The 20,076-nt window shown below is 55.2% G+C and overlaps 1 protein-coding gene across 1 annotated transcript in view; it reads right to left on the bottom strand.

The window, feature by feature from the left end:
* The window catches only part of PRCC (proline rich mitotic checkpoint control factor), a 21,936-nt gene extending 2,491 nt beyond the window's left edge, over nt 1-19,445 (bottom strand). The window contains exons 1-6 of the mRNA XM_019807679.2: nt 18,978-19,445; nt 9,942-9,989; nt 6,635-7,201; nt 3,924-4,019; nt 1,973-2,116; nt 52-117 (exon numbers count right to left, since the gene is read on the bottom strand). Of these exons, the coding sequence (XP_019663238.2) occupies nt 52-117; nt 1,973-2,116; nt 3,924-4,019; nt 6,635-7,201; nt 9,942-9,989; nt 18,978-19,445 (1,389 nt within the window). The remainder of the gene's footprint in view (nt 1-51; nt 118-1,972; nt 2,117-3,923; nt 4,020-6,634; nt 7,202-9,941; nt 9,990-18,977) is intronic.
* Nucleotides 19,446-20,076: the final 631 nt, after the last annotated feature.

The following is a 20,076-nucleotide window of genomic DNA, read 5'->3' on the forward strand; positions in this document are numbered from 1 at the left end:
CGCTCTTCCAGGGCCCCGCCAGCCCCAGGACCGGGTCCCCAGCTCTCTCACCTGATGGATCAGGTACGTGATCTGGTGCTTCCGCCGCTGCTGGCCTGTGGGCTGCTCACCTTTCTTCTGTGAGGGAAGAAAACACAATCATTAAGCCACAGGAAGAAAAGCAGAAGTATCTCACGTGCCCAATGGTACAAGGCTGGGGATGGAAAAACCAACCACACAGCCCAAATCCTGGGGGAGAAAAGTCAGCTTGGGGCTGTTTTTATGTCTATATAATTACAAAACAGTTATTTTTCTGAAAGCCATTATGCGAAAACCCCAGGCTCAGACGGTCTGCCTGAAATAGCCAGCTAATACCCCCACTGCACTAGAAACACTCTGAGGTCAGGACTGTCTTCTGTTTCTTTGGTCACCCCACCCCACCCCACCCCCAGCAACGAGCACGGGGCTCTGCCCACAGTGGACACTTGATGCCAGTTACAGTGCCTGCAGGGAGTCTAAAACAGTGTCAGTTCCAAGGCACGAGTGACCTCGGTCCCTCCAGACCCTCTACAACCCTGCCCATCTCCCCCATACCCCCCCCTTATCTCTGTTCCCTTCTCCCGTCAATGTGTACAGCGACCCTGCAATCCGAATTTCCACCGTCATCCCACCTGTCTCCAATCTTTCAACTTCCACCCATAACTGCACTGAAGCCCTAACCGAACTCTGATGCAAATGCTTTACTGTCAAAGTCTATATTGGTCCTGCAGTCTTCCTGCCCTTTGCCAGAGCTGTCTCAGACCAGAAGCTTCCTAATCAGCCCCACCCAGCTCCTAGCACTCCTCTCTGGAGTGTCCTCAGCAGGCCTGTCATCCCTCGTCAATACTTGAGCGTCTGCTATCTCTCTCCCAGCTCTGCTGTAAATGCCTCAAGGACAGGAACCGTATTTTTTTCTTCTTTTTAAAAAATCTAGCTTTAACCAATGAGATGGTGCAAAAAGAACCTGGACCTGGGAAAACAGCGAACCCCAACTCCTTGCTGCTGGGCAACATCACTTAACGCGACCGTCAAAGACAGCAAACATGAACCACCCCCGGCCCACAGTGAGCGCCGTTACTACGCGATGATGCTTCTCAACCCAGAGTCAGGAAAGCATGCTCTCCTAAGTGGTTTTTCCGGGAAACAGTGATGGATCTATGCTGATCCAACCACAATCCTTTGCTCTGTCCTGTATGACCGCCAGCATTCATTTAAAACAAACGGCTGGGGCTCAGATGGCCATCTGTGGCCACAGAACAAAGCAGAGAAAGTCGGGGGGAGGAGAAGTGAGTAAGATGCCCGACCTTGGCCTTGCTGGTGCTGGGCTCAAATCCAGGGCTTCCCCACATTTCCCCCCGCTGTGGCAGGCTCATAAATGTCCACATTTGCTGTACTCAGCTACTAGGTGGAGAGGGGTTCATCAGACTGAAGAAAATGAGCACGGAAAGGCAGGAGCTCGGTGTGGGAAGTGTGAGGAATAAAGCATCTGAAAAGCCCACAGCCGGCTACAATAAATAACAGAAAGCAAGCAGAGAAGTGGGGTTGCACACACAGAAGCTAAGCCCCCAGGACTCTGCTGTTATGCCCACACCTCAAAGATGTGCTGAGCCAGGCCCCAGCTTGACAGGACAGAGGACGGATCTGACCACAGGCAGAGGGCAGAGCAGCTGCGGGCTCCGTCCAGCCAGGGAAGCAGCCACAACATGTCGAAGCTCTTCCCAAGTGCAGGATGGGAAACTGCTCCAACGGCTCAATCTCAGCAACCAGATGGGAGGCAAAGTGCTTCAAAGTTCTGGAAGCCAGAGGCTGCATCCGTGAGGCTCAGCGCACACCCCACAGCATGGGCAGCAGGCATGTGTGAAAGGTGCTGGGGCAGTAACAATCGGGTGTGGGGTCAGGACAGAGGTAGGCCCAGGTTTTGCTTTGGGGCCACGCAACAGACCTTCCCACTTACTTTGCTGAATGACTTCATGGTTTTCTCTTCTGTCAATGACTTGGTCATCCACTGCTGGGCCCCACTGAGCTGGTCATCACCTTTGATCTCCACAAAGTTGACCTCCTCCCTCCCTCGGTTCCTCTTGCCCTGCAGCCGCTTAAACTGGAAAAGGAAAAAGAAAGCAGGAGTAGGGGCTCTGGGTGGGAGATCAGGGGATCCAGAATCTACAGAATGGTTCTGTGACTCCCCAGTCTCCCTGCACCCCCAATTTCCCGACCTCCCCTGTGCAATACCCCCTTTCATCCCACCACTACCAAGTTCCCCTGATGCCAGATGAAAGGCAGCTGCTCAGAAGTTCTCCTGCCCTCAGCGAAAGGGAGGCCAAGGCAGCGTTCCCAAACATGAGTGAGTGCAGGGGATCCCTGCTACAATTTGTACTCAAATTATATGTACATTGTATCTACTTAAAAGGACTGTAAAGAACTTTCAAATTAAAATTCAAGCTAAAAAAAAAAAATCTAGGATTCCTCCTCTAGAACTTGGTTTTCACACATCTGCTCCTTCTCATTGGTTTGGTATCACAAAATCAGCAGACCCACCCCAGAGTGGACCCAGAGAGGGAGCTGGAGAGAGGGAGCCTCCCAAGAAAGGCCTGGCAAATTTTCTAGGAGACTGCTGCTCTCTCCTCTCCCTCCTCACCAAAAACACAGATCACGTCAAAGTCACCCAAAGATGTGCCCGAAGTTAGTGTGGATGAGGACTCTAATGAAAGGCACTTGGGGGCACCTGGGTGGCTCAGATGGTTAAGTGTCCAACTCTTGATTTCAGCTAAGGTCATGATCTCAGGGTCCCAGGATTGAGCCCCAGGTCCGCCTCCCTGCTCAGCAGGGAGTCTGCTTCTCCCTCCCCCCTCTGTCCCTCCCCACTGCTCGTTCTCTCTCTCCCTCTCTCTTAAAATAAAAACATTTAGGGAAAAACAAAACAAAACACTCAAGAGACTTGAGTGGAACCCGGGTCCTGGTTGAGCATTATTAGTGAGGCTCTGGGGGGCACTCCACCCACAAAAAAACCAACTTTCGCCATAGGATGAGCTCTTGTGCCGCCTCCCAGGTGGGGGGCAAAGGGCCTGACTGGAGAACTTGCCAAGGGTACACCCACAGGGGAGCGATGAAAACGACATGAACCACAGGAGGAAAAATGCAGAGGGATGGACACCTTCTGTGAAAAGGTGCGCAGACAATTATTTTTCTTAAGAACCTGTGAAGAGGCAGCACCCCGGATTCCTCCAACCCCCTGCTAACGGGCCCTGACTTCCCTACGGAGAGAACAATACTTCACACCCTCTGCACAGTCGGATGGCACAGGACGTGGGGTTTTCACCTCTCCTTGGGCTAGGGTTAGGGAGCTCCGCTGCAGGGGACCCAGGAGTGCGGAACACAGGGATTATTCACACAGCTGCTGTTCCCTCCCCAAATCCATTCTCCGCTGCTTCTCCTTTCATGCAAGTGAGCGCCACATTCTGGCTACGCAGGTGACCCCCACCCAAACATACCACCGGGCTGCCCTGCCACCACGGGTGCCACGTGACCAGATTCTGGTCAAGGAGACAGAAGTGAGAGTGTTAGCGGCAACTCTGGGGAGGTCTCCTAACGGAGGTGGAAAGGGTCCTTCCTCCGGATCTCTCCCCGCGGCCACCTCAGCTGCCATCACAGGCCAGAAGAATGCGGGCCACAACCCGGGGACTGCACTAGTGATCAGGAGAGGACTGGATCTCCGGCCGGCCTGCCTCTCCCCTTCTTTATGAGGAAACCCATCAGCTTCTCTGATCTCAGCCACTGTGCTGTGGAGTTTCCCACTTAGATGCTGCCGCTGCGAATCCTGACCAAATACAGTTAAAAACGCTTTTTCCTTTAGTTTGATTTGAAACCTGTTCCATGGATCGGAGGCAGTGACCCGTGCTTCAACTTACTGCTTCGTCATCGATGAAGGAGGCGTCTGGGGCAATTTCCTGGGGGGGGACCAGGGCCGGGTCCTGTGCAGGATAGTAGCCACCACTGTAATAATCCTGCAGCCGAGAGGGGAAGAAAACACGCCAACTGAGGGCACGGCGGCGGCGGCCAACAGAGAGTCCGCGCGCAATAGGCAGCGGGCGCCGCACGCGGGAAAGGCGGATCCCAAGGTTCCCGAGGACCCATCGGCTAAGGAACAATCTGCGGCTTTGCCGATCTGCACCAGCCAGGCGGGCATTTGTCCGGGAAGGGTGACGAGAAATAAAGACATTCTCTCCTGCTTCAGTTTGCACCCTGCTCCCTCAGCCGCTTCCAGAGCGGATTCCCAGCCCTAAGCTACAGGGCCCCAGCCCCGCCCCCTCCTCCTTCAGCCCCGCCCTTCCTCCTTCAGCCCCGCCCCCTCTCCCTCAGCCCCGCCCCTCCTCAGCCTGAGGCAGAGACAAGCTCCCCGAGAGCAGGGGGAGATGTGAGGTCTTCTTTAGGACCTGTGGATAAGGAGACTGCCTGCAACAGGCGGGGAGGGTGCAGGCGTCGCACAGAAAGTAAATTACCATACACCTAAAACTAACATAACATTGTGTGTCAAGTCTACTTGCATCCAGATGGGATACAATCACTGGCTGTAAGAGTGGTACAGAAGTTACAAGGCTGGAACAAGCCAGGTGTGTGTTACCACACACTCAGCTCAGGAATCCGAGGACCAGCCCGAGAGGTGAGCTGGCACATGCACTGTGGGTCCCAGAGGGGCGCAGGCAGGGCGAGCCCCCGGGAGGCCAGCAGGAGAGGCGGCCCTCGGGCTGAGAAACCTGTTTCCTCCCTGGGCGTACTTTCTCCCAGTTCTTCCACTTTTGCCCCAAGCTCCAAAAAAATGCCCCTCTAAGAACATTCACTTCACGGTGAGCTAAATGGAAAGTAAGGTTTAATACCAACCAAAGAAAATACATGAAAATCCAGAGTGATTGCAGCATGATTTTCTTTTTTTTTTTTTTAAGATTTTATTTATTTATTTGACAGACAGAGACACAGCCAGCTAGAGAGGGAACACAGGCAGGGGGAGTGGGAGAGGAAGAAGCAGGCTCCCAGCAGAGGAGCCTGATGTGGGGCTCGATCTCAGAACTCCGATTTCATACCCGATTTCATACCCTGAGCCGAAGGCAGATGCTTAACGACTGAGCCACCCAGGCACCCCACGATTTTCTATAAAAGTATTCACAGTAAGATACATGCAATTGCAGGGTCCCCGAGTGTATGTAACATGCTTTCAGGTGCACAGGCTGCCTCAGTGGACTTTATAAATGGATACAGAATGCCTGCTCTCATTTAAATGGCTTTTTCCCCCCCTTGGCTAAAGAAGTCAAAACACTCTTTATCTTCCTCCTCCTTCCTTCTAACGATGTTGAAGGGAGATATATTGTCCCTGATCAGCCTACAGGATACATCAAGGCTCAACAGCAAATATTTAGGAAATACAAATATTTAGAAATTGTTAGGGCGCTGGCTGGCTCAGTCAGTTGGGCATCTGCCTTTGGCTCAGGTCATGGTCTTGGGGTCCTGGGATCAAGCCCCCGCATCAGGCTCCCTGCTCAGCGGGGAGCCTGCTTCTCCCTCTCCTTTGCCCTGCAGCTCCACCTGCTTGTGCTGTCAGATGAATAAAATCTTAAAAAAAACAAACAAAAGAACAGGGTCCCCCCAAAGCCCACCCACTATGGGTCCTTACCCATGCCCAGGCTGAAGATGAACGCTGGCCGTTCAGAGAATCACAGTAGTCCAAGTCTTGCAAGGAAAACTGCCGCCACCTGCCCTGCTCAACCCGCAGCCCCGCCAAGAGTCCCCGAGCCCCTGGAGCCCTCTCCATCCAGGACACTCCGGCTGCCAGGAAAGTCTCCTAAACCCACTCACAACCTGGAATGCCATACTCTCACTCTCATGCCACCCACAACAAAGTTAAGTAGCTCCTCCAAATGGCACTTAGATAAAAGGTCACTGCAACCATTTACTGGGCATTTGCTGTCCCAGGCACCACGCTAAGTGGATGGGATGGCCTAGCAACACCAGGAGGCCACCGCTACTCTGCCCCTTGCACAGCTGAGGAAGCTGCACGTGATTCAAAGCCCAAACTGCCCTCAGACCCCACTCTCTCTCACAGCACAAATTACGGCCCTCTGCCTCCCCAGGGCAGGCGCCTCCACCCTTCCAACCTCCCAGCGCTGCCTCCTACATTCTCCCTTCTCCCTCTTCCCTGCTGTGTCAACTCTCCAGATGCCCCCAGCCCTCAGCCCTCCTCTCCTGTCCTGCTCTCGGTGCACCCCACCTCCAGAGCTCACTCATCCTCACCACCCACACCTGCGAGGCCACCTTGGAGCTCTCCGACCAGGGGCCCCTCCTCTTCCGCCTTCTCCCTCCCCTCTCACCAGCTCCTACAATGAGGGCTGGTTTTCAGAACAAAGGTTCTATCAGTTCCATCAGACTTCGAGACTTAGGCAATCTTAGACCCACGTGGTTCAGAACAAAGGCAGCATGTTTTGAGGCCCGATATGTACAGGAAAATTAAGACGCCAGAAGACATTAATTCAGCTGAAGTGATACCACAGAGGCTGTATCAGTGGCTCAAAGCTCTCCCTGGCCGCCAGCTCCAGCATGCCCTGGCCTGCCCTTCATGCCAGCTACCCACCTGATAATAAGCACCAGCGGCATTGGCATCGCCATATGTTGAAAACTGATTGTAGCTGTAGTCATCCCCAGGCTTAGGCATCCAAGGGGCCCCGCTTGAGCCCGCTGCCATCTTGAATTCAAGGGGAGCATTGGCTGCATCGTCCTGGAAGGCCGGCTCTGGTTCCGTGCCTGGAGGCAGCTCTTCAGGGACAGTGGGGATGGGGTAAGGGTATGGCTCAACTCCAGGCGGCTCAGCCTTGTCAGGGAGGGAGAAAAAGTTCTCGGGGGCTACTTCCTCATCGCTATCGTCCTCCTCCTGCGTGATCTGCTTCGTCACCTGCAGGGCAGCACTCTTGGCAGCAGCCTTGATGGCAGAGGGTGACGGAGTGGTGGTTGTGGTGCCCACGACAGAGGCAAGGGGAGAGGGCTTGGTCTTAGAAGCCTGCCTGGAGGGCTTAGTGTCAGAGGAGCCATCCGAGGGTCTCCGGGAGAAGGCATGGGGAAGGAGCAACCTGTTAGTCTCTTTCACGGTCAGGTTTTTAGGTTGGGGAAGCAGGGCAGACAGACCAGTCCCCTCGCCGGATCCCTGGTGAGCGCAGGTTTGGGGAAGGAGGGAAGAAATGGGACAAGTGAGATCTTGTGATCTCTATTACCAACACCCAGAACAGAAGTTACAGATAGGCGCTCCAGCCTACAATCTCACCAGCCTTTGCTTCTTCTTACCTCCGCCCATTTGGCTCATCCAACTGGGCTTGACTCCTCCCACCCCAGGCCCTTCCACTGGCTGCTTCTCCCAAGGTAAGATGCCATCCCTGTTCTCCATGGCTCCGTACCAAGCCAGCTCCACTGCCCTCTGCCACACAGCCTTCCCTAATTCTGTGTTTTTGGCAAATATGATGCTCTTTTTAAAAATTTTTATTTAAATTCAATTTAAGTAACATATATTGTATTAGTTTTAGAGGTAGAATTTAGTGATTCATCAGTTGCATACAATACCCAGTGCTCATTACTTCAAGTGCCCTCCTTAATGCCCATCACCCAGTTACCCCATCCCTCCACCCCCGCCCCTCCAGCAACCCTGTTTGTTTCCTAGAGTTCAGCATCTCAGATATGATGCTCTTAATTCCACATCATTCTTCTTCCCAAACAACCCAAGGCTTTCTCCAGCTGACTGCTCTACCCCTCTCCCTCTTCCTTTTAACATAGGAACCCTCCACTTCCTTTCGATTGCTACTCAGTCAAAAACAAGGCTCTGGGGGCGCCTGGGTGGCACAGCGGTTAAGCGTCTGCCTTCGGCTCAGGGCGTGATCCCAGCGTTCTGGGATCGAGCCCCACATCAGGCTCTTCCACTATGAGCCTGCTTCTTCCTCTCCCACTCCCCCTGCTTGTGTTCCCTCTCTCGCTGGCTGTCTCTATCTCTGTCAAATAAATAAATAAATAAATCTTAAAAAAAAAAAAAACAAGGCTCTGTCCAAAAGATATCCATTCCTGTTGCCCAAAGTCATCTCCCCTAGCCAAGGAAAGCCCTACAGATGTGGTACATTCAGCTTATGCCCCAGTCAAGCATTTAACTTCTCAATTTGTAAGCTAATTGGCTCAGCCCATTCAGAGTTCCTACTACACATAAAAATCTATACGATTCTGCTTTCTGTCTGCTACAGGGCCAGCTTGGCCTAACTGTAGGGCTGAGGGAGGTGTCCATTTGAAAAAGGAGAATGGAAGGGTGCCTGGGTGGCTCAGTCAGTTAAGCATCTGCCTCTGGCTCAGGCCATGATCTCAGGGTCTTAGGATCGAGTCCTACATCAGGCTCCCTGCTCAGCAGGGAGTCTGCTTCTCCCTCTCCCTCTGCCCCCTCCCCTGCTCGTGCTTTCTCTCTCAAATAAGCAAATAAAATCTGGAAGGGAGGGAGGGAGGGACGGAGGGAGGGAGGAAGTAAAGGAAGGAAGGAAGGAAAGAAGGAAAGGAAAGAAGAAAAGGANCCAGCCCTTGGCCAAGCAACACCCGGAGCAAGTGAAGTAGGGCTTTTAAGTCAGGCAGGCAGGAGCATTCATCTGGCAAGTGGGCCCCTCTCCCCGCTGTGCGTCCTGGCAGACCGCAGAGACTCAAGCGTGTAGGGACCAGGCCAAGGTGCCCTGTGGAGTACATGCTCAGGCTACCTTGAGGCATCCGACTTCTCAGATGACATCTAGGGTCACAGCCGCAGACCCCTGCAATGCCGGGTCCCCACTCTGCCCCCAGCTGAGCTCTCTATCCACCCACCCCCTCCTGCCAGCTGGGAAGGCTGTTCTTTACTCCTGAGCCAGTGTCCTCCATGACTAGAGCTGCCCAGCCACCTCCTCCATCACCCCCTATAAACAGGGTCACGACGTCACTCCCCCAGTCCCATGTCTCACTCCCACATGACTGGGTCATGAGACCTCCAGTGGCGGAAGTGACACCTCAGCAGACTCGGGGGCAGACTCAGGGCAGGGGGCAGCTTCGGCATCGTACACCTGAACCACGGGACGACAATCTCAGAGAGGAAGGACCACTTTTGCTTTTGTTTTTCCGGAGACATACGATCCATGAGATCAGAGAGCATCTAAGTCCCCGGGATGGAGCAAAACGGGAAGAAACCCCCCGGGGCCGGAATCGAGGCAATGGGACAAGGGGGAAAAGGGCAAAGGGCAGAGAGGTCATCTCCCGGCATTGTCTAGCTGAGGAGTCTGGTCACAATTCTGGAGCAGGAGCCAGGTGCAGCAGGGATGGGCTTGGACTCCACAGTCAGAACGCGAGTCGGACCCCCAGCCCTGCCCCACTTGCCACCTGACCCGGGGCACGCTCCTGCAGCCTCCGGTTCCTCAGGTAGGATGTGGGCGTGATGAGGCCACTAGGCCTTCAGCACCACTTGGAGTATTAAATCAAGTAAATGCTGGTAAAGCGCTCAGAACAGTGCCTGGTACACAGTAAATGCTATTTAAGTGTTTATTTTCCAGGTTAAAATGAGATGGGAAGATGGAGAATTTTAAAATACATTCCCTCCATGGTTTCGACCAATCTGTTTCTTCTGCTCTACCCTTCCTACATAATCCCTGGAGCAGAAATGTAACACATCCAGTGGTTTCCACCCCCCACCCCCGAGGCCTGCCCAAGGAGTGGTGAGGGGAGGGCAGAGAGCACCAGGGCTGGCGTCACCCAGGAACACAAAACCACCCGGAAACAGTCGGTCCTCCAGTACTTGCATCTGCTCTAAGCGCGCTGCGGAAACTGCTGGGGGCCGTAACTCCCTCTCTCAGGAAGCTGCATGGGAAGAGAAGAGGCGGCTTCTGCCACGTCGCGAAGCTTACCTGAAGGACAGTTTTCTTCTTTGAGGGCTCATCTTCCTCGGAATCTGACTAAGAGAAAAAGAAACAGAATAAGGCCCTCCTGCATGAGAGCAGTGGAGGAAGCAACCAGGACAGACGAGGGGCCTGGAAGGAGGGCTGCGCAGCACACGAGCATCTTGTCCCTGCCCCACCAGTGCGAGAGATGCACCGGCCTGAGAGCAGAGCTCCCCTCCCGCCCGCAACCCGCGTCAGAGGAAGAGGGATGTGCCCACCTCCCCAGGCCACTCATTCTCCTGCCCCAGACCTGTTGCACAGCCTTCTTGCCATCAATTTCTATTCCGTCAAAGGAGAACTCTTTCCTCCCATTGAGACTTGGTGCAAAGAAAAGACTATGCCCGTTCTTCTCCTTATAAATCTGTCCACGAGAAGATGAATGGGATTTGGCCCACAATCGCCCCCCAGTTCAGCTTCACTTCTGAAACCACTCATCCAGGCTACATAACCACACGGCGGGGAAGTCCGGAGGGAGTACGTGGTGTGTTAACTACTCTTCCGTGCAGCATTAAAGGTCAAAGCCATTGAGGAAATCCATTCTCTCTCCAAGTATGATCTACTGTCTGCCAGACAGACTTGTTCATGTCCAGGAAGAAGGCGAGCCCGTGGGGACGGGGAGCGCTTGGGGCAAGACAGGAGGCCACTTGTGTCAGCCTTCTGACTCACCGGGACTGTTCCTCACACCAGCTGTCACCCTGAACCACCTGAACATGCGGCTCGGCACAGCTCCTGAGCGCCGTCCACTGTCAGAAAGCTGCCAGGCACGTGGACAGCAAGCTCTACCCCTCGATTTTAAAAAGAGAATCCCCGAGCCAAGAACCTCGAAAGCCTTCTGTTTATTCTCGGGGCCTTGGTTTGGGCATCTGCACATGATGGGCCTCTAAGACCCACCCATCTCCAAGATTCTGCAAGAACTCAAACCCTCTGCCTGACTTTCTCACCTCACCCTCCTATCCCACAAGTTCCTTCTTGGGCTCATCGGCTACAAGGACCTCACAGTAACCGAGATCCTACTTTATGTGACACAGTGCCCGTATGTAGACAGAACTTCCCAGTGGTTGCCCCAGGCTGTGTTATGGACAAGGCGATAACCAAAGGCACAAGGTAGGGCCCGGAGCAAGGAGAGCCTCCAGACCATTCACCCCAGTGTCTCAGATCTTGCGTGTGTGCTGTAACATGAAAGAACTCCCTGCCCTCAAGGAACTTATGGTCCAGTAAGAAGAATGACCAGCACCCCAGTAACCACAATGAAGGCAGTAAAACATAAGGACATCAAGGGGAGCCTGGATGGCACAGTCGGTTAAGTTTCCAACTCTTAATTTCAGCTCAGGTCAAGATCTCAGGGTCAAGAGATGGAAGCCCCCATTGGGCTCCGTGCTGAGCATGGAGCCTGCTTGAGGTTCTCTCTACCCCTCTCCCCCTGCCCCTCCCTCCCTCACTCTCTCTCTCTGTCTCAGTAAATAAATAAACAAACAAACACAAGGTCATCAAGTGTGGTTCAAACATCCCCTCAAAGATCTGCTGGTCCTACACTGCTTTCTTTCGTGTGGGGGCCTTGCCTTAGCACCCCATCCCTGGGCCTGTATCTCAGCCGCGGGGCGCCCTCCTAGGTCTGCGCTCTGTCCAGGAGTCTTCCTGGTGACTCCCACCTTGCTCTTGTTCACGGTGTCCCTGCATACTCACTTGGGGGCGGGGGGCATCGCGCTAACCCTGGTCCACTTGGGCTTGCTCTGTGTGACATTTTTCTTTCCTTCTTAAAAAAAATTTTAAAGCAAGGTTTATTAATCTAAGAGCACACACATGATTGGGGGGGGCAGAGGGCGAGGGAGAGACAGACTCTTAAGCAGACTACATGCTCAGTGCAAAGCCCGACGTGGGGCTTGATCTTATGACCCCGAGATCATGACCTGAGCTGAAACCGAGAAATGGATGCTCAAGTGACAGAGCCACCCAGGCGCCCCTCAAAGTGACATTTTCTCATTCGTATCCTTGCCTTTTCCACCATAGAGTTCGAGACTGCCTTACAGAGTAGGAGTCTGTGTGCAGTGATTTCCATTACGAGCTGCTGCCAAACGCATACATATGATGATCCCGTAAGGGGAGCCTGTCCTGGTACTTAAATGTGGGGGACAAGGGAAGCGGTGGTAAAGGGAAGGACAGTCATCTAGGTGGCAGGCAGCTCACTCAAGGGTGCTTCACTTAGTCCTCCCGGCAGCACTTCCCGGCAGGCGCTATCACCCCAATTTTGCAGGTGAGGGAGGTGAGGCTTGCTGAGGTCAAACGGCAGCTAGAACACAGCAGAACCAGGCCCTGCACCCACTCCGCTCCCGGCAGCACTTCCCGGCAGGCGCTATCACCCCAATTTTGTAGGTGAGGGAGGTGAGGCTTGCCGAGGTCAAACGGCAGCTAGAACACAGCAGAACCAGGCCCTGCACCCACTCCGCTCCCACGTCTCCGCCGAGACACCACGCCCAGCTGTCTGCGCTTGCCTGGCCGGAGTGCGACCCCGAGCAGGCCCGCATGACACAGACGAGAGCATGGGCGCAAAATCAGAAATACAGGTCTGAGGCTCGGCTTTGCTACTCATCCGCCACCCCCAAGCCTGTAGGAAATAAAACCCGTGTCCCGACTAAGACTGCACGAGCTACTGACCATGAAGATGTACATAATTAAAATTCTAGGCAGAGTTCAGGGATTGCCCCTCTCTGGGCCTGTAAGATGTCAAACTCAACCGAAGAAAACAGCCCGAAGCCCAGAACACCTCACATTTTGACCTGTTCTCTCTGTCCCCAACTCCCAGTGCCCCAGAAACTCCTGACCACCCCCTCCTTCTGACCGTGAAGCCTTGTCTCCTCCCACAGACGGCACGGAACCACGTCACTGCGGGGCGCAGAGGCACAACTTCGCTTCCACACCGCACGCAACAGGTCCAACTGCAACAACTTGCAGACAAACTGTAGTCCAGTTAAGACGACGACGTCCACCAAACCGCACAAGCATATCCTGCTCTTCAGCTCCCGTGATAAACAGAACGAGGCTATCGTGAGCCTCACTGCCCTGTGGCCAACAGAGCTGGAGGCCAGGGGTGTGCCGAGGAAATGCCATTTCTCTCCCGAACGGCACACTGTTTCCACCGTACTGACAGCCTCAGTTTCCAGTGTGAAAGCACAAAACCACACGCCTGTAAAGACTTTAGGAATGGCTTGCTATTTCTGGATTCAGGAAGCTACAACGGGCCCTCCAATCACCCCCTCTCTCTGAACGCCTGGTCCTAACCCACCGCACGGCCTTAAAAAACCATCTCACGACACGCCCGAGCTATGGCAGACCCCCCCAAAACACGGCACCCAAGTCAGAACCACCCGAGTGCGCTAAGCCCTGAACCCCATGGAGTCCCCACTATCTGTCTCTGAGGGAGGGACGGAGCGAAGTCTCTGCCCCCGAAAGCTGACCAACAGGACCCAGACATTTGGAACCGCATCAGGGCAAGTCCAGGGGGTCTGGGGGCGCAGAGGGAGGGAAACTGGGCCTGCCCCTCACACGAACTCGCGCCAACTCTGCCCTAGAAGAGGACGGCCACACGGAGCTCCCAGGCTCACTGTGGAGGCTCAGAGGCCACGGCGAAGCCCTCACGGCCGTGGGGGGCGGGGGGTGAACTAAACACTAACAGGAAACTGAAGGAGAGTTACAAAGAAAATCCATTTCAGTATGCAGAGCGCCAGAGAGCATGGAGACGCTAAGAGATGTGCCATCACCCCCAGTCGCCCGAGGCGGGGGCACCCGTCGGAGCCCTGGAGAGGAACGTCAGTTTGGCTTCCCTGGAGACCCTGCTGGAGGTGACTGGCTCAGCCCCAGCACACAGCATTTAATTTAGACCCGAAGAGAACTTCCTTGACGGGGACAGGGACAGAAGTATATTGAAATTTCCTCCTTTATCGCAGCAAAACATATAGAACATAAAATATGTCATTTTAACCATTTAACCATTTCTAAGTGTACAACTCAGCGGTATCAAGTGCACTCACTGGGCTGTACCACCATCACCACCATCCATTTCTGGAACTTTCCAGCATCGCAAACAGAAAGTCTGTACCTCCTGAACAACAGCCACCCGTGGCCCACTCCCTGCCCTCCAGCCCCCGGGCACCGCCCCTCTCCCCTCCGTGTCTGTGAACGCACACACGACGGGGCCATGCGGCGCGCTCCCATCTGTATCCGTGCCAGCATCTCCTTCCTTCCTCCGGCCAGACAACAGGCCACCGCACGGGCGCGTGTGCTCGCACACCTGGGCTGCTGCCGCCTTTGGCTGCGGTGAACGGCGCTGCTGGGAACGCAGGTGTGCAGGGCTGAGTCCTAAGATTCAAACTGCAGGACTAGAGGGGCGTCCGGCCGGCTCAGTCGGTAGAGGACACGACTCTTGACCTCAGGGCTGTGAGTCTGAGCCCCAAGGAGAATGTAGAGTTCACTTAAAAAAAAAATTTTAAGGAAAATTTTAAAAAAAGAAACTGCTGCATTACAGAGTAATTCTAAGTAACTTTTTGAGGAACGGCCAAAATGATTTCCACAGGATATCCAGTGAAGGCCCGGAGTCGACTCCTGGAGGACAGATGACCGGCCAACGGCGGACCGAGTCAGGGCTGTGCTGTCAGACCTGGAGACAGGTGATGTCCGAGACCCCAGGGCACCAGGGCCCCGCCACAACGGGCCCTCCTGGGTTCTAGAGGCACAAACTGGTTGTGCCTTAGGAAGAAAGTAATATATTTCTTCTTGGCCTCACAAGAACCTGGGCCTCGATGGCCACCACTGTCCTCTCCGCTCCAGCTGCCAAGAGTGACAAGACACACACCGGAGACTGCTGAGCAAGAACGGAAACAGACATTTTCCATTAAGCCGGGCCCGGTGGGATCTGCTAATCTATCGGAGCCTTGCTCCCCGTGGCAGCCTCCCTCTTATCTTCTCCAGCTCTGGTTCTGACAGACTCCCTCTCCAAAAAGCAATCACTAGCTGCCAGGGCCAGGAGCCAAGGAGGAAATAAGGGCCCAGGCACAGACCCCCCCGGGGCTCCAAACTCGAATCACTACTACACTCCTCGGTATTATCTCAATTAGTCAGACTCATCAACTCGTTTCCCTCTTTGGTCTCCGGGATCGGGTGCGGACACGTGCCCCTCAGAGCGGCGCCTCCTCTCCCGTGCCTGCGCCCCGTGCCTGCACTCCAGGCCGGCGGCTGCTCGGGGCTCTCTCTTCCACAGGCACGACGACAGAACAGAACAGCCCTGTGGTCAAACAGGACTCCTGCCACTGCCAAACCGGGATTTTAGACCCATCACCTCTGTTCTCTCAACTCCAGTTCATCTGTAAACGAGGGACGAGGCTGAGCTGGCAGCATCTCGGCCGTGTGGCAGGTGCCCCACAAATGTCCTTCCGTCCCGACCGAGGGCTGAGACTGTGCTCTATCTGCTGCACTCAACTCTTACTTGCTTCACAGAAATGACCAAAATGAGTAAAACCTCCCATCTCACAGCTGCCAATTTTCCACTATCTGGGTAAACGATCTGAAAGTATCGGTAATACTAAACCCGATAACCCTGAAACGTGTTTGCTCTGGAATGCACATTCTGAGACCGAAAACTCTAACAGCAGACTCTCTTTTCTAACTCTGACTTTCTGTATTCTGATTTTAGAAGTCTGCATCCCCTAAGTCCACGAGATCAACAATCGACCAATGCCCTGAGGTAGCTTGGGTCGGAGCAAGGAGAAAAGAAGGGAAGAGGAGGAGGCGATCCCCCATTTTGCGGGTCACTCCTACTTCCTCATGTAATTGGAAAGCTGACCTGGACAAAGAACTGGGCACTGCCTGTCCCCTGATGGCAGCTGGCTGAGGAACTGACCCACAGCAGACCATGTGCTCACTCACGGAAAACCAGAATTGGGACTAAGAATGTGGTTCCATCTGGGCTGCACGCTAAAAGGAAATATAAAAGAAGGTGGGGGATGTGGGTGGCCATCGTTCCCCTGCAGGAAAGGTTGAGGAGCAGAGGAAACCGCTCTGCAGACAAAAAAGAATGGATCAAATCTGCAAAGACCTGTGCGGGTCCCCGAGAGACCTCCAATTCCTGACTCCAGGCCCTTTCCAAGGCACCTCGGTATGTTTACGATGAGATATTATTCAAGCTAGCTTAAAGTGCTTTTTCATACTTGCAACCAATTAAACCCACCTAACCCCAATCCGCCCGGTTTCCTGTACCCCCTCAATAAACGGCACTACTACCCTCCCAGCTGCCTGAGCTAAAAGGCGGGGGGGTCAACCTCGAATCCTGGCCTTCATCCAGGCCATCCCATCAACGGCCTAGACTGCCCAGCCACTCCTGCCTCCTGAACAGACCTGCACCCCTGCGCCCAGGCCGGCACCCTCTCTCACACTGTGCCCGCCAGTCTTGCTCCCCAAAGGTGTTTGCCACTCTGAAACCGGAGAATCCCTGCTTGGCCTCTAAGGGCACTTCACTACCCCAGGATCACGTACAAAGGCCTCTGCATGGCGCCCAAGGCCCACACCCTCTGGCCTCCGCACCCCCTTCCCGGCTCTTGCACTTTATTCACGTCAGGTGCCCCGTCAGGTGCCCCCGAGGCACTGTCACTCTCTGACCGTGGGGCTCCCTGCAACTGTCTGCCCCAACTGTCTGCCCGATGACCTGACGTGCTCCTCCGCGCAGCGCCCCCCTTTCTCTGGCTCCCTCCTACTCACTTATCTCTTCTCTGTTCCGACATCTCCTCCCTCTGGAAGCCTCCCCAACTTCTAGACTGGATTAGCGCCCTCCAGGTGTGCCCACGGCACCGGATCTCGTGCAGTTCTTCTGACTTGACCTAAAATCTACCTCCTCGTCAGTGTCCTCCAGTAGACCGTGAGGTCCTTGTGGGCAGAGCCGGTCACGTTCACCCCTGTACTCTCGGCTCCTGGCACAGACAAGCAGCTTCGTACTGAAGGAAGGAACGAACGAACGAACAAGAGTTCCGAGTTACTCTACTTCCACACCAAACCCTGAGAGGAAGTCACTTAAGGAAACCTCATTCATTTCTTCAAACGCGTACTCAGGGCCTACTAGGTGCAGGGCCACTCCGAACCTGCAGGGGCTACGGCCGCCCGCCCCTGGCCGTCCTGAACCTTCCGAGGCTGCTTTCCCGCACAGACCACCACCAACGCAGGCAGGACGAAACCAGGAACAGGAGAAGCTAAGGGCTCAGATCTGGTTCCTCCCCGTCACCGTTCACCTCAGGAATTTTGTGAGCTCCACCGACAGAGGAAGGCCAGACCGCAGAGTCCTCAGAGTGATCCGCCACCTGAGCCAGCCTGAATAGAAGCTTCTACGACCTCTTCCAGCTACGTTTTCTAAGGCCGCCTTCACAGACCTGGAGCTGAGCTTCTCCACTGTCACGGTGCAGAGGGCCGGCGGCCCGAAGCGCCACCTCCCCCAGACGGCTCACTTACTCCGACGCAAACACGGCGGAGGAACGCGAAGAGGAGGAAAAAGAGAAGGCCGAGGAAAGGAACCTCTTTTTTTCTGCCTTAATCAGGGACTCTTCTTTGCTGGAGGTTAAATCAAGGCCCAAATCAGTTTCAGCGGAGCGAAAGAAGGCTGCTTTGGATCCTAGACGTAGAAACGACAGACTCAGTTGAGAAAGAAGGGGGAAATAATGTGGAAGGTTCGGAACAGGTCAGTGAGGGAGATTCTGGAACCTCCTTTTCAGGAATAGTACACATTCATTCGAGCTCATTGACTCAAGAGAATATTCAGGTAGTGCCGGCAGGTGCCAAGCAGTTTCAACCGCGAGGGACAGAGTAGCGGACAGAATGAGCAGCCGGCCCTGCCCTCGCGGAGCCTGCACAACAGCCGAAGAAGAGAAGCAGCCACATGGCCAGCGAGTGCGCGCAGACACAGAAGGAGCAACAGGAGGCTAGACGTCCTCACCGAGCACCTGTCCAAGAAGGAGGTGAGGGAGAGAATGGCAGGCTGTCTGGAGAAGAAGCTGAGGGACCAGTGAGACCAAACACAGAACCGGCCCCGAGCCAGAACTGGAAGCCTGCAGAAAAGCGAGAGCAAAAATAAGCTTCTCTCCGAGGGTCGCCAAAGGGGAGCAAAGGCCTGACCAACGAACTTCACACAAGAGAGAAAGGAACGAATTCAGGATAACCTAAAACACCACCTGCCCGCCAGGCTTCACGTCTCCTTTATTCCCAAAGCTCTCACCCCAGAAAAGGCCTTCTGTCTTCTGCTCCAACATACAGAAAACAACGTAAGCTTGGCTACCTCTTCTAGAAATAAGACCCACACGGCCTAACTCATGTGGCGTAGCAATACCTAAATGGGGAAACCGAGGCACAGGCCTGGAGATGACCCACCCAGCTCTTCACCTCCACTGTGCCATTTTCTAGGTAAGACCTCACACACTGCACGCCTGCTTCTCCTGTGTAAAAACTAGAATGTTCTGAGTTCTACAATAACGGAAGGGAAGGGCCGACACCTGGCTAATGCCCTGTACTCAACACTTGCTCCATTTCTTCCCTAACCACCCTCAAACACAGAACCTGGGATCCCTATTCTTTTCCTTCATATTCTGATGGTTTTATGTTGGATGCCAGGGGAGAGTGCGCCCCAAATGTCCAGCAGGGGCTCAGGAATCCTGTCTCCTGTCGCTTCCTCAGGGGCCGGATTTCACGCTGTTCACAAGGTAAGAAGACGAGTGAGAAGCGGCCCGAGGTGCAGATGCAACGGGGGAGCGGAACCCAGGGTGGCGGGCCAGGGCGGGCCCAGCTTCCAGAAACCCGCACGGACAGATCCCAGAGTTGACGAACCTGCTCCACGGATCTCGCGGCAGCAGGAATCCCGCGGTCCGCAGCACCGGCCGCAGGTACGGGAGGCAGTCCCGGAGCCTCCCAGGTCCCGCGCGCAGCCCGGCCCAAGCCCGACCGAGGGGCCATGCGGGGCTGCCTTCCCCGGATACTCACATCCCCCTGATGCAGCTCCGGCGCCGCGATCTTCACGGGCTCCGTCCTCTTCTTTGGCTTGGGAAGGCCCAGTGGGGGCCCGGCACCGCCCATGGAGGGGGGCAGGCCGAGGCCAGGGCCCCGGGGCGAGGGGAGCGCCAACCCCAGCCCCTCCCCGACTCCCGCCGCCTCAGCCGGGCTCACGCCCGGAGGTGGGGGGAAGCCTCCCAGGCCGAAGGGCAAGGGCGGAGGAGGCTGGAGCCGGGGGTCCCCGGCGGGCGGGGGCAGCAAGAGCGGCGGGGGAAAAGCTGGGGCCAGCATCTGGGGGGGCGGAGGCAGCAAGGCCGGGCCCTTGGGTGCGGGAAGAGAAGCGAACAAGCCCCCTAAAGTGGGCCCAGCTGTAGGGGCCGCCGCCTCCTCCTCCTCCGGCTCCGGCTCGGCCTCATCCGGCTCACTCTCATCGCTGCTGGCGTAAGCAACCAGCGACATGGCGCCTCCCGCCTTTGGGGCGCCCTTGCCGGCAGACGAGGCCTACTTGAGACCGGGGATGCCCGGAGGCCTAGTGGGCCCCGCCAGTGGGCGGGGCGGGTCACCGAAAAGCCCGCCTTCTCCGTACTCTGGGGCTAGCCCCGGTAGGAGCCCATGGCCACGGTTGATTTCCACCGAGTAAGGCTTCCCTCTTCACTTAAGCTCCCAGCCCCGGGCAACTACACACAGCTAATGGCCGCCGAGTCACTCCGCCTCCTCTTCGCCTCACCAACATGGAAACTACAACTCCCAGAGGACACTTTGGCCACAACTCCATTCTCTGCCGCCGGGAGCTCAGCGCAAGGCACGGCGGGAGTTAGAGTCCGAGGAAGGATTAAGTGTCGCGCAGAGAGCCCGGAGGGAAACCCGCCTCTGACGCGAGGACTCCTGGGATGAGTAGTTTCTCTGGGCTTTTGGCAATTTGGAGGGGACTACAAGCCCCATCGGTCACCGCGGTAGTCACGGAGGCGTGTAGGAGAGCACTTCGGTACTTGAAGTTCCTTGGGGTAGCCACTTGGGCGCTAAGGTTGATGGGAGATGTAGTGCTCTTAGAAACTGCAAGCGGTGTCGGGAAGGAGAAGGAGCCTGCGAA

This window comes from Ailuropoda melanoleuca, chromosome 8, assembly GCF_002007445.2.
Source record: "Ailuropoda melanoleuca isolate Jingjing chromosome 8, ASM200744v2, whole genome shotgun sequence".
Classification (NCBI taxonomy): Eukaryota; Metazoa; Chordata; class Mammalia; order Carnivora; family Ursidae; genus Ailuropoda; species Ailuropoda melanoleuca.